Source organism: Oncorhynchus masou, chromosome 25 (genome assembly GCF_036934945.1).
Source record: "Oncorhynchus masou masou isolate Uvic2021 chromosome 25, UVic_Omas_1.1, whole genome shotgun sequence".
NCBI classification, from domain to species: domain Eukaryota; kingdom Metazoa; phylum Chordata; class Actinopteri; order Salmoniformes; family Salmonidae; genus Oncorhynchus; species Oncorhynchus masou.
In genome coordinates this window covers 41,138,564-41,150,168 of record NC_088236.1, presented here as the reverse complement: position 1 = coordinate 41,150,168, position 11,605 = coordinate 41,138,564, and the positions used below count along the sequence as shown (strand labels likewise).

At 41.4% G+C, this 11,605-nt stretch overlaps 1 protein-coding gene across 1 annotated transcript in view; it reads left to right on the top strand.

Moving 5' to 3' along the window:
* Positions 1–9,043: 9,043 nt before the first annotated feature.
* Positions 9,044–11,605, top strand: part of LOC135514339 (small G protein signaling modulator 1-like) — an 87,508-nt gene continuing 84,946 nt past the window's right edge. The window contains exons 1-2 of the mRNA XM_064937759.1: positions 9,044–9,125; positions 9,239–9,282. Coding sequence (XP_064793831.1) covers positions 9,092–9,125; positions 9,239–9,282 — 78 coding nt within the window. The 5' untranslated portion in view covers positions 9,044–9,091. The remainder of the gene's footprint in view (positions 9,126–9,238; positions 9,283–11,605) is intronic.

Here is an 11,605-nt window from a genome sequence, read left to right as displayed (position 1 = left end):
GGCAAGCCCCATACTATTGTGGAGGACTTAATTCTTCCTGCTGCCACGGATATGGCTGGGACAATGCTGGGGGGAAAGGCCCAAAAAACTATACAGACAATCGCCTTCATCAAACAAAACGTTTCATGACGCATCAGTGACATGGCATGAGATGTTTTGAAACGATTACTGCTTCGCATACAAGCCAGTGAATTCTATGTATTACAGCTGGATGAGTCAACAAACGTGGCGGGCCTGGCACAGCTCCTGGTATATGCCCGTTATGTTTATGGGGGGTCAATTAAGGAAGACATCCTCTTCTACAAACCACGACAACAGGAGAGGATATTTTTTAAGTACTGGACAGCTTTGTGACATCAAATGGACTTTGGTGGTCAAGATGTGTTGGTATCTGTACTGATTGTGCAAAAGCCATGACAGGAAGACATAGTGGAGTGGTAAGTAGTTGCGGGTGCAAGAAGTTGCTCCCGACGCTACTTGGGTACACTACTTCAGCATCCACCGAGGGGCTCTTGCTGCCAAAGGGAAGCCTGACAGCTTGAAAGACGTTTTGGACACTACAGTGAAAATGGTTGTTAAATCAAGGCCCCTGAACTCTTGTGTATTTCCTGCATTATGCAATTATTACCAGTTGATGTTATTCTTTAACAACACAGACCCCAAAACAAATCAGGAGGAGGAAAATAGGTTTATTCAAATAGGACAAATCATGCTTGGAAGTAGATGGTCATTCTCCCCTGTCCTCAGTGATGCTCTCTGGTGATTCTCTCCTGAGCCTCTCTCCTGTGGTTCTCTCCACAGAACAAAGGGACAGCATGTAGTTTTATAACCCAGGCCTAGCCTGTGGTTGACCAATTAGAATTATTTGCAATAAAACCAGGCCAATAGCCAAATAACAACTATACTATTTCACACTCAATATATAGACAAATTCCTCCCATGTCTCTGCATTAATCCCCTATTACAGAAAAACACGATTTCCATTGATCGTTAGTACTCTGTTGACTCTCGTCCTCTTGACCTCTCATACTCTGCATTGTGTATTTATCTTTGACTTATTCTAACACTCTCCCCTATACCAATTAAACGATAAATATACTTCAGAAAACATGAAAAAACATGAAAAAATAGAAATGATAAAAAACAATAGCAGTAAGCATAAAATCATTCACAATAAAACACCTTGCATTTCTGTAAAACAAATGGCATATTCCACTTGCTGTTGCAATAAGAAACAGATTCAACAGGTGTAATGATGATGTCCCTAACGATTCCTACCACATCCTGTATTAGGAGGAAACTCACACAAAAAAAAATATTATCTTCAAGATAATAATTTTCAATTGTCCTATTGGCAAGGTAATCATTCACCAAGTCCTTCAAAAGTGACCAGCTCTTCCATACTGGTATCAGTCCCACAGATAACTATGAGAAATGATGTTCCGACAGCCCGCCGGTAGTGAGGAATTCACTTCACCGGTGATCTTGTATCGTTTCAGGTAGTGTCCTTGAATCGGAGGGTATTGTTTCAGCTTCAGACTGTAGATTCTCATAACCTGTAATGAAGGAAACAAAAGAGTGAAAGTAACATTTTCAAGAGAAATTGATATTTCACATAGATTTCCCTAAGTAAGCATGTCCCGATTTCCTGGAAAAAGTTGGACATTTCCCCTCGATATCCCTAATATGATGACTGCGGAGCACAACATAGAAGCATAGAAGTTCTGATCATCTTATTATGCTTCTTCACCCGAGATTGGCCCCCAATTGATAATCAATCAGTTCTTTATTCTCCAGGCTCCACTTTGTCATCAAAATGGACAACCTTGCAATGAGTGACATGTATTCATCGTGATTTTCCCTGGACTTTTACTGCTGACCTCGTTTTGAGCTGAACCTTCCCATTTTAACTCCAATGTGTCTGTTACATTTGTTTTTACCATCCCCCACTGTCCTGGTACTACATCATGTCTCCCCTCGGGAGTTAATCCACACGCCTATTTCACTTGTCTTTCTGCTTCCCCTACTGCATTAGAGAATTGTATGCAATAGTTAAGGTTTGTGTCACTCATAAAGTGAACGTCTGCTTTTCTCAAATCTAACGTACCTGGTAGTGACATGGGTCGACCTGTGACGACCTCAAACGGATTCAGCCCTGTGTTTTTGTTATGTGTTGCCCGTATACCACATAATACCGTAGTCAGTGCATCTGGCCGTGCCATCCCTCCTTGACGCAGCTTTGAAACTCTCTCTTTCAAAACTCGATTTGTGCATTCTACCTGTCCACTCGATTGAGTAGTTGCCGGTCTATGTTCAGAAGACAAGCTACCTGCTGACACACTTTCCCTTTGAAATCAGTGCCTTGGTCGGAATCGAATTGTTCCCGGAAGGGAATTATTTCTCGAATCAGAATTTTAGCTGTGTGTTGTGATATTCCTTTCTTAGTAGGGTAGGCTTCAACCAATCGTGAGAAACGATCAACAACGACCAGCACATCTTTGTGTCCTTTACATTTGGGCAGCGTGATGTAATCACGCCTGAAGACGTCTGAAGGGTCCTGGCGGGGCAGGCACTCGCCGTGTCCCTTGGTGTTGTTTTCCATGCAAATATTGCAATTCGCCAAAACAGCCCCACTTATGTGTTCACCTTATTTGTTGGATATGTAACAATTATTTACCTACACAGTGAGATATTTCTGTCCTGCTAATGCTGAGTTGTATGGTGTCCACTCTAGCACACTGCAGCCAGTCTGTTTGTTGAGGACATGGGTTCTACTGGAGATAGCTTGAAGCTGGGGCGGCAGGGTAGCCTAGTGGTTAGAGCGTTCGACTAGTAACCGGAAGGTTGCAAGTTCAAATCCCCGAGCTGACAAGGTACAAATCTGTCGTTCTGCCCCCGAACAGGCAGTTAACCCAATGTTCCTAGGCTGTCATTGAAAATAAGAATTTGTTCTTAGCTGACTTGTCTAGTAAAATAAAGGTAAAAAAAAAAATTTGAAGTTGATGATAACCTAAAAGATGCCTTTCCAGTGACAGGATGTAGGGTGGCTGTAACTGGGGTAGAGAGGAGTAGAACAACGCCTCAGTGTCTCATCTTCCTGGCATCTGGGAAACTAAGTAAAACACCATCCTGTGTAGATAACCAAGGTGGCTTATGGGAAGGTTAGAAATGACTGACAAAGCAATCTGGTTTTCAGCTATATATGAACTGTGCATTGTCTGTATGATTCAGACTCTCAGCCTAACAGTCAGCCAAGACTGGTGGGCTGATGGTCTAATTATTGCAATAATGAAACAATATTAAATAAAGATTATTGTTTGAAGAAATGATCCAAGTCTCTATCAGTACTGAATTTCCACGACAGTTTTCCTCCACAGCATCCATCAAACTCTGCTGCTGAGCCGGAGAGAGCTTCTTACATTTCTGCATCAGCATTGTGTCATTGGGGCTGTTGTCAGGATTCCATTTTCCCAACCATCATGCATGGATTGCATCAGCTGATGAGTAATTGCCCCATTTTTGGAGGACTTGAGTGTATCTTCATCTTCCATGTCAGGTAACCCACTGTGTCTAACCACCTCTGCTCTAAACCTTTCTTCAAATTCAACAAACACTTCTTTCGGTTTTTGAACACATTTGGTTATCTCTCCCCAATTGGTGGTTTCTTTGGTCAGACCCTTAAGGAAACCATGTATGGCTCTCCATCCATTGGCCACATCTTGCTCTTCACCATCCACAGCTCTTTAAACCTTTTCTTCAAGTACACCATGTTCACGGTTGTTCCAAACAAAGTAACCCATCATAAGGATGTAGATTGTAGAGATTCTTGTAAAGCTTCAAATGGTCCCACGTTTTCATACCCACTTCTCTGGGATGTTTAAAGGTTTTCAACCATTCATCCAACTGTTTTGGAGATGCTGATTTATGTGTGATTACTGTCACTGGTGGGTTTGTCTTTGCCACCTTTAACAGCCAGTGTTCTGGTTGGCCCAAGACATCGTTCATCACCGCTGTCAGTATCTGTTGACTCAAAGCCAGGCAGTGCTGACCAGATGCTTGAAGCCCGATCATCCTTGCGCAACTCAGCCTGAGGGTGGATTGAAGGAACAAAGGGTCCTCAACATGTTGGAGCCAAGTCTGGTTTTACGACCCTTGCATATAATTGTATGATTTTTTTTGTGTGCAAATGAACTCAAGCTTACGGACGATGTCAAATGTGATAAAGCGAAGCACCTAAGTGAGTTGGGTGTGAATCTCTTCTTTCAAGGTTTTGATTTGTCCACCAAGAGCTTTCAAACTGTATTTATCTCTCTGCAATGTCCTATCATAATTCTCCACAAAGATTTTCTCATCCCCTTTTCTTACTTCGGATAATACAGTTGAAGACCATCGTGTCTTCGTCAAGGAATTAGACGTTCTCTGTATTTTCCAGGCAGATTCCATGTCAGACAGACAGTCAGACAGATTCCATGTTCCATCTTTGTCAACAATGACGGAATATTTATTTATTATCTCTTGCCTACACTTCTCTACTTTGAAATGGTTCTTCATATCACCAGAGAGTGAATTTTAAATATTTGTCATGCTCACATCTGGAGGAGCTGTTCCGCCCTTTTCCAGATTGGTATTCTCACTTAGCAATGGTATTCTCACTTAACAATGGCATTATATTAACTTCAAACATTGTATAGTATATATCTCTATGTTTGGATATTTATCTAACCTCAAAATATATCCTCTTTTTTGAGGACTCAAACCTCTTCTAGAACACAAATTGTTTCTGTAGGGCCTGGCTACCCATAAAACCTGTGTTCACTTCAAAAAGCTTGTTGAAGGCTTACATTAACCACACGTGTAAAAAATTGCTACTCAACTAGCAACTCACTTCTATGCAACAAGACGGTTTCACAACAAGAAAGGACCCCAACCTTTTAATAGGGGACTTGAACCCCTATAATAGAGAACAAACAAAACAGAGGACTCTAACCTTATACATCACTGGATTTAACAAAAGGGCTCAAACCTTATATAGAGGACTCAAACCCCTATACATCACAGATACCTATCACTCATTGCATGCACTTATTTGAACCTGATTAGGTTTATTTAAAATGATATTGGTCTAGACTCACTCAGCAATTATGCCATCAATGAGGAGATTAAGAATTGACTCCCAAAATGGGTTGTGGGGCAGACTTCTCTCTTTCCTCTGGATCAACACACAGTTGATAGGTTTTTATTGTTGTTGTTGAGACCAATCAATCCGGGTCATGGCACCAAATGTTACCAGTTGATGTTATTCTTTAATAACACAGACCCCAAAACAAATCAGGAGGAGGAAAATAGGTTTATTCAAATAGGACAAATCATGCTTGGAAGTAGAGGGTCATTCTCCCCTGTCCTCAGTGATGCTCTCTGGTGATTCTCTCCTGTGGTTCTCTCCACAGAACAAAGGGACAGCATGTAGTTTTATAACCCAGGCCTAGTCTGTGGTTGACCAAATAGAATTCCTTGCAATAAAACCAGGCCAATGGCCAAATAACAAGTATACTATTTCACACTCAACATGTAGACAAATTCCTTCCATGTAGCTGCATTAATCCCCTATTACAGAAAAACACTATTTACACTGATCGTTGGCACTCTATTGACTCTCTTCCTCTTGACCTTTTATACTCTGCGTTGTGTATTTATCTTCAACATATTATTGCACAATGATATGTGCAGCGACCATGTAATGCTTTTACAACATAGAAGTGTGCTGGTTATCAAGGGGCAAAGTATTTACATTTTTTTATTTTTTATTGAGAGACGAGCTTAAAGTTCTTTACTGACCATCATTTTCACTTGTCTGACCGCTTGCATGATGACGAGTTTCTCACACCACTGGTCTATCTGGGTGAAGTTTTTTTCTCACCTGAATGATCTGAATCTAGGATTACAGGGACTCTCCGCAGCTACAGTATATTCAATGTGCGGGACAAAATTGAGGCTATGATTAAGAAGTTGGAGCTCTACTCTATCTGCATTAACAAGGACAACACACAAGTCTTTCCATCATTGTATGATTTTTGTGTGTGCAAATTAACTCAAGCTTTTACGGACAATGTCAAATGTGATAAAGTGAAGCACCTGAGTGAGTTGGCTGTGCAATTAACTTTCCGGAAACGGATGACACAAACAACTGGATTCATTATCCCTTTCATGCCCTGCCTCCAGTCTACTTAGTACCTATGTGAGAGTGGTTTCTCGGCCCTCACTAGCATGAAAACTAAATACAGGCACAGACTGTGTGTGGAGAATGATTTAAGACTGAGACTCTCTCCAAAACAAACCAACATTGCTGAGTTATGTGCATCCTTCCAAGCACAGCCTTCTCATTAACCTGTGGTGAGTTATTCACAATTTTCAATGAACAAATAAGGTTTCATATGTAAGATGCCTAAATAAATAGCAAAATGATTGATTATTATAATAATTTTTTGTGCCCTGGTCCTATAAGAGCTCTTTGTCACTTCCCACGAGCCGGGTTGTGACAAAAAACTCCTTCATTCTTATGTTACAATAAATGTATTGTATAGTGTGTGTGCGGCAGGCTTACAATGATGGCAACGAACAATATTTGAGAGTGCGCTGACCCTGGTGCTAGAGGGGGTACGCAATTGGAGTTTGAATGTTTGAAGGGGTACGGGACTATAAAAAGTTTAGGAACCACTGTTGTAGAGCATGAACCTGCAAGAGCAAGTCACTGCTTTGATGTTTGCAGAGAACGACAGGTGCTTTTCCAGGGTCACGCCAAGGCTCTTTGCACTCTGGGAAGGGGACATTATGGAGTTGAGGAATAGCAGCTCCTTCTTGTCAACGTTGAGCTTGAGGTGGTGGGCCGACATCCAAGCTGAGATGTCTGCCAGGCATGCAGAGATCCGTGTTGCCACCTGGGTGTCAGAAGGGGGGAGGAGAAAAAAGGTTGAGTGTCATCTGCATAGCAATCTTAGGAGAGACCATGTGAGGATATGATGGAGTGAAGTGACTTGGTGTGGAGAAAAGCCGTCTCGGTTAAATGACTCATCTTGAAGCCAGACTGGTTAGGGTCACAAAGATCGCTCTGAGAGAGAACAAGAGAGTTGGTCAGTGACAGGTGTGTAGTCTTTGACGTCAGAGTCAAGTGATGGTTTCTTGAGGAGCAGAGCAGCTGGCCATCTTGAAGTCAGAGGGGACGCAGCCAGTGGTCAGGGTTGAGTTGATGAGGGAAGTGTGAAATGCGAGTAGGTCTCGAGATATTGTCTGGAGAATGGAGGAGGGTAGAGGGGGCAGGTTGTCGGGCGGCCGGACATCGCTAGTCACAGGATTTCATCTGGAGAGAGACGGGAGAATAAGGTAAAGGCGTAGGGTAGTTCTGTGTGAGTGGTACCAGTGGACTCGATAGGCTGAGTAAATGAGGTGAGGAAGTCGTCAACCTTTCTTTCAAAGTGGTTAACAAAGATGTGCGCAGAGAAGGACGAAGGAGGGGGAGGAGGATGAAGACGGCGATAGATGACAACAATGTTAAGCTTGAGTGAACAAGTGACAGTGACAGCATGGAATTCAAATTAGGACAGGTGAGTGAGGGAGACAAGAGACCATCTCCACTTCAGAGAGACCTGTGCCACACAGATTTTTATATCTTTATTTAACTAGGCAAGTCAGTTAAGAACAAATTCTTATTTTCATTGATGGCCTTGGAACAGTGGGTTAACCACCTTGTTCAGGGGCAGAACAACAGATTTGTACCTTGTCAGCCTGGGGATTTGATCTAGCAACCTTTTGGTTGGTAGCTCACCACTCCAACCACTAGGCTACCCTGCCGCCCCCAGATGCTCTTTGACTATGAGAGAACACGTAGTCAGATGAAGAGAGAGCAGCTGGAGTAGCAGTGCTCTCTGGGGTATTCCATGTCTCCATCAGGGGTGCTAGATAAGGTAGGCTACTTAGCCCTACTAGCCAAGTACTCTACCACCATCTACCACCCTCAGAATTACGGTTCAACATTTCACCACAAGATGGAGTAATAATAAAAGGAGAGGCTACTGACCGTGTGTCTAAAACAAATAGAAGTGGAAACTCCTTATTATACAAACACATCAAGCAACATCATTTTGGTTCACCAATGAACCAATACTATCCCTGTGACATATTCCATTCATTCTAATCAATTGTAAAGGATGTTGTGTCCCCACTCTGCAAACTGAAGGCATATGGGATATATGTGGACTTGGATATCCCCACTAGACAGACTAGACGTGAGGTTTGTTGGCTCTCCCAGATTCTATTCACACCACTATATTTGTCCACAGCTTTTTTGAACGATTCCTGACCATCACAGAGTTATTCAAGCTTAGAAAACACAAAATGGTTCTTGTGATTTGTATTGCTTTTTATAGTGCCCCAGGAACATGGTGGATTATTTTCCAGTGAGCCCAGATCAATGTCTATAAAAAGCTATATAGATTTATCCAACAGTATATGATGCCATTTACCCCCAGAGATGGAAGCTGTAAGACCAGGACACCAGACCTACTGATGAGCTCAATTTGCTCTGCTAATATGTTTCAGGGGGTTGCTTAGCAAAATATCTTATTGGTGAGGGAAAGCTTCCGTGTGTTTGAAACCAAATTTGCTGCAGGACAGGGCTCAGTTATTAGAATGCTTAATTATTATGGAAATTAATGGTTCATGATACGCTCCTGACTTTACAGAAGAAGGCCATGTGAAGAATATGGTACCTGTTTGGACAAATTCAGGCTATTCAGTATTTAATAGGTTACATTATGCCTAAATGGCACTGTCTCTTTGATGAGTTAGACAACCCAAAAATAAAATGTAAAAAATATCGGCAAACGTATAAAATAGTCACTTTATTCTTCACATGTATCAGTTTTATTTTGTGTTTCTGGGAAGAGTCTGTGGACCGGAGGAGGAAGAATCGAATTTAGTGATTGCTGTAGCTTTAAGAGGTGTGAGTAAAGCCTCAAGCAGTGCTCTCCGGTTCGATATAGCCACATAGAACTGATGGTCTCTGTGTGAAGGAGCTACGCAAAGGGGACCGGATTCCATGCCAACAACAACAACAGCAGCAGCAATGGCAGGTAAGTGAAAACACGACCGTTTAAAACATAACCAAATTATGTGTATATCATGTCCTGAAGATGTCGACGTAAGGTAAAATAAATGACATGACACCTTTTCTGATATGTTTTAGAAGCAGAGATGCGTCAGAGGCTACTGTGCACCGTCAAGAAGGAGGTGGGTGTTACCTGACAGCCTGCAACAATGATCGAATCAGAAAAACGAACTATTTGGTTATGAGTTAACTTTCGACATTGCTAAAATAGGCCCGCTCTGACTAGATTGGCTATGTTTTTTTGTTTTTGTTTCAGTTATTTACTTTTACAGTAACTATTCACATTTTCGTTTTGTGAGTACAGATTAGCCTACATACTTTAATAGCTGATAAAATAGCACTACATCCACTCATGTGTATTTGCTATCCATCATTGCAAATAAGATGAACATTGGGACAAGGTGTAATATCTATTTCAAAGTCGACCATATTCTTAGAAGTAATGAAGTGTTTAATTAGGGGTTTAGGGTATTCTATATAGTATAAATAATATTTTTTTTATAGGGTCCAGTCATGGAACTCTAGCCTATAGGCTCCAGTCATGGAAGTCTAGCCTATAGGCTCCAGTCATGGAAGTCTAGCCTATAGGCTCCAGTCATGGAAGTCTAGCCTATAGGCTCCAGTCATGGAAGTCTAGCCTATAGGGTCCAGTCATGGAAGTCTAGCCTATAGGGTCCAGTCATGGAAGTCTAGCCTATAGGGTCCAGTCATGGAACTCTAGCCTATAGGGTCCAGTCATGGAACTCTAGGCTATAGGGTCCAGTCATGGAACTCTAGCCTATAAAGTCCAGTCATGGAACTCTAGGCTATAGGGTCCAGTCATGGAACTCTAGCCTATAGGGACCATTTATTATTTGAGCCTTCATCAACAGATTGGCCCAAACTCATATGGGTTTTTGTAAAACATAAGGGAAATTGGCTGTTGTTAAACCCATTTATTGTTAATGTTTAACATCAAGTAAAATGCGTTATAATGCAGTCATTCAAGACTCTTAAGCCACGTTCTAATGTCGTAGTGACATCTAATTATGTTACTAACTAAATAAGCTATAGGTATGTTCAATCAATCCATTGAAGAGTCGTTGCATAGAAATCAATGTCATCTTAAAGGTATAGTGCATGTTTTGTGTGTGGAAGCTATAGTTTATTTTTTGACACCCCAAACACGGTTCTTTACCCATGGTTTTGAATGCAATGCTAACTGACACAATCTGTGTTTACTAGTATTACTACCTTCTTCAAAAATGTCTCGACAAGATATTCTGGAAGTTAAAAAATGGAGGAAACAGCAACACCCTAGAGAAGTCTAAAATAAGCTAAAACTGCAACAACAACAACAAATTATTATCACTTCAATAATAAGGGTTTCTCCTACAGTATTTATATTCTCATCATCGGCATCTTCTTCATCAAATCATTTCAATCTTTCCCAGATGTCTTTAGGTCAGATTGTTAAGCACCACATACTTGGTGTAGTAGGCCGATAATGGATCAAAGAAACACGTTTACTTTCCTCTCCTGTCTTCAGGGGTTCTTTGAGATGTGATTAGTCGGTTTTGTCTATTTATCAGAGGACTCACTCTATCTTTATTGGTGTCATAAAAGGGCGAGACCCGTGTGTCACGCAAACAAAGACATCAAATCAAGTCTGTGTCTGAATGAAGGAGAGATTTCAACTCCCGTCGCTTACTCCTGATCTTCATAAAGGCCTGTCAGCAACCTTATCAGTAGAGCACATACCCACCAGGTGATTAAAAACCTGCCTGTCTTGAGAGGCCCTACTGAGATTCGCTTCCCCCAAGATCCCACATTCGTTTCAGCTCCTCAGTGCTCAGCGCTTAAACTGCAGTGGAGCAGAGTGATACAGTGATATAATATAATTATTATTGATATGAAAAAGCACAGACGCCTCTGACCTTGACCTTTGACCTTTATTTACCCTTGAGCACCCTGCAGAGGAGGTTGCTGAAAGCAAATGGAACTTGAATCACTAAAAGTGAGCTGTTTTTTTTGTTTTCCATTTCAATTCAAATAGTAGCTATAGAAGACAGGCAGTGGCCAGCTGTTGAGCTTTTAGCATCATGAACGTTCAGCTACTAGGCTACATGCATCAGAAGTAAAAAATGGAATAGAAAGTAGTCTGTATGTAGACTTTGTTCTACAAGTCAAGTGTAGTGCGATGTCTGTAAATCTGCCTTTGAGTCACAGCCTTAACTAGCTAGCTACATTGGTAACACTATATATTAAGGTCCCTTAATGAATTATTTATAAACAGTAATGTAAAGAGTTTACTTACCATTTATTAATCATTATTCCTACATTTGTAAATGTCTCTAAGTAATCTCTAAATAGTCTCTAGGCTAGCTGATACTTATGCGGCCCATTGGATACCATAAAAATGTGACACCTAGTTTCACGACTAACGCCAAAGTCGGTCCCTCTCCT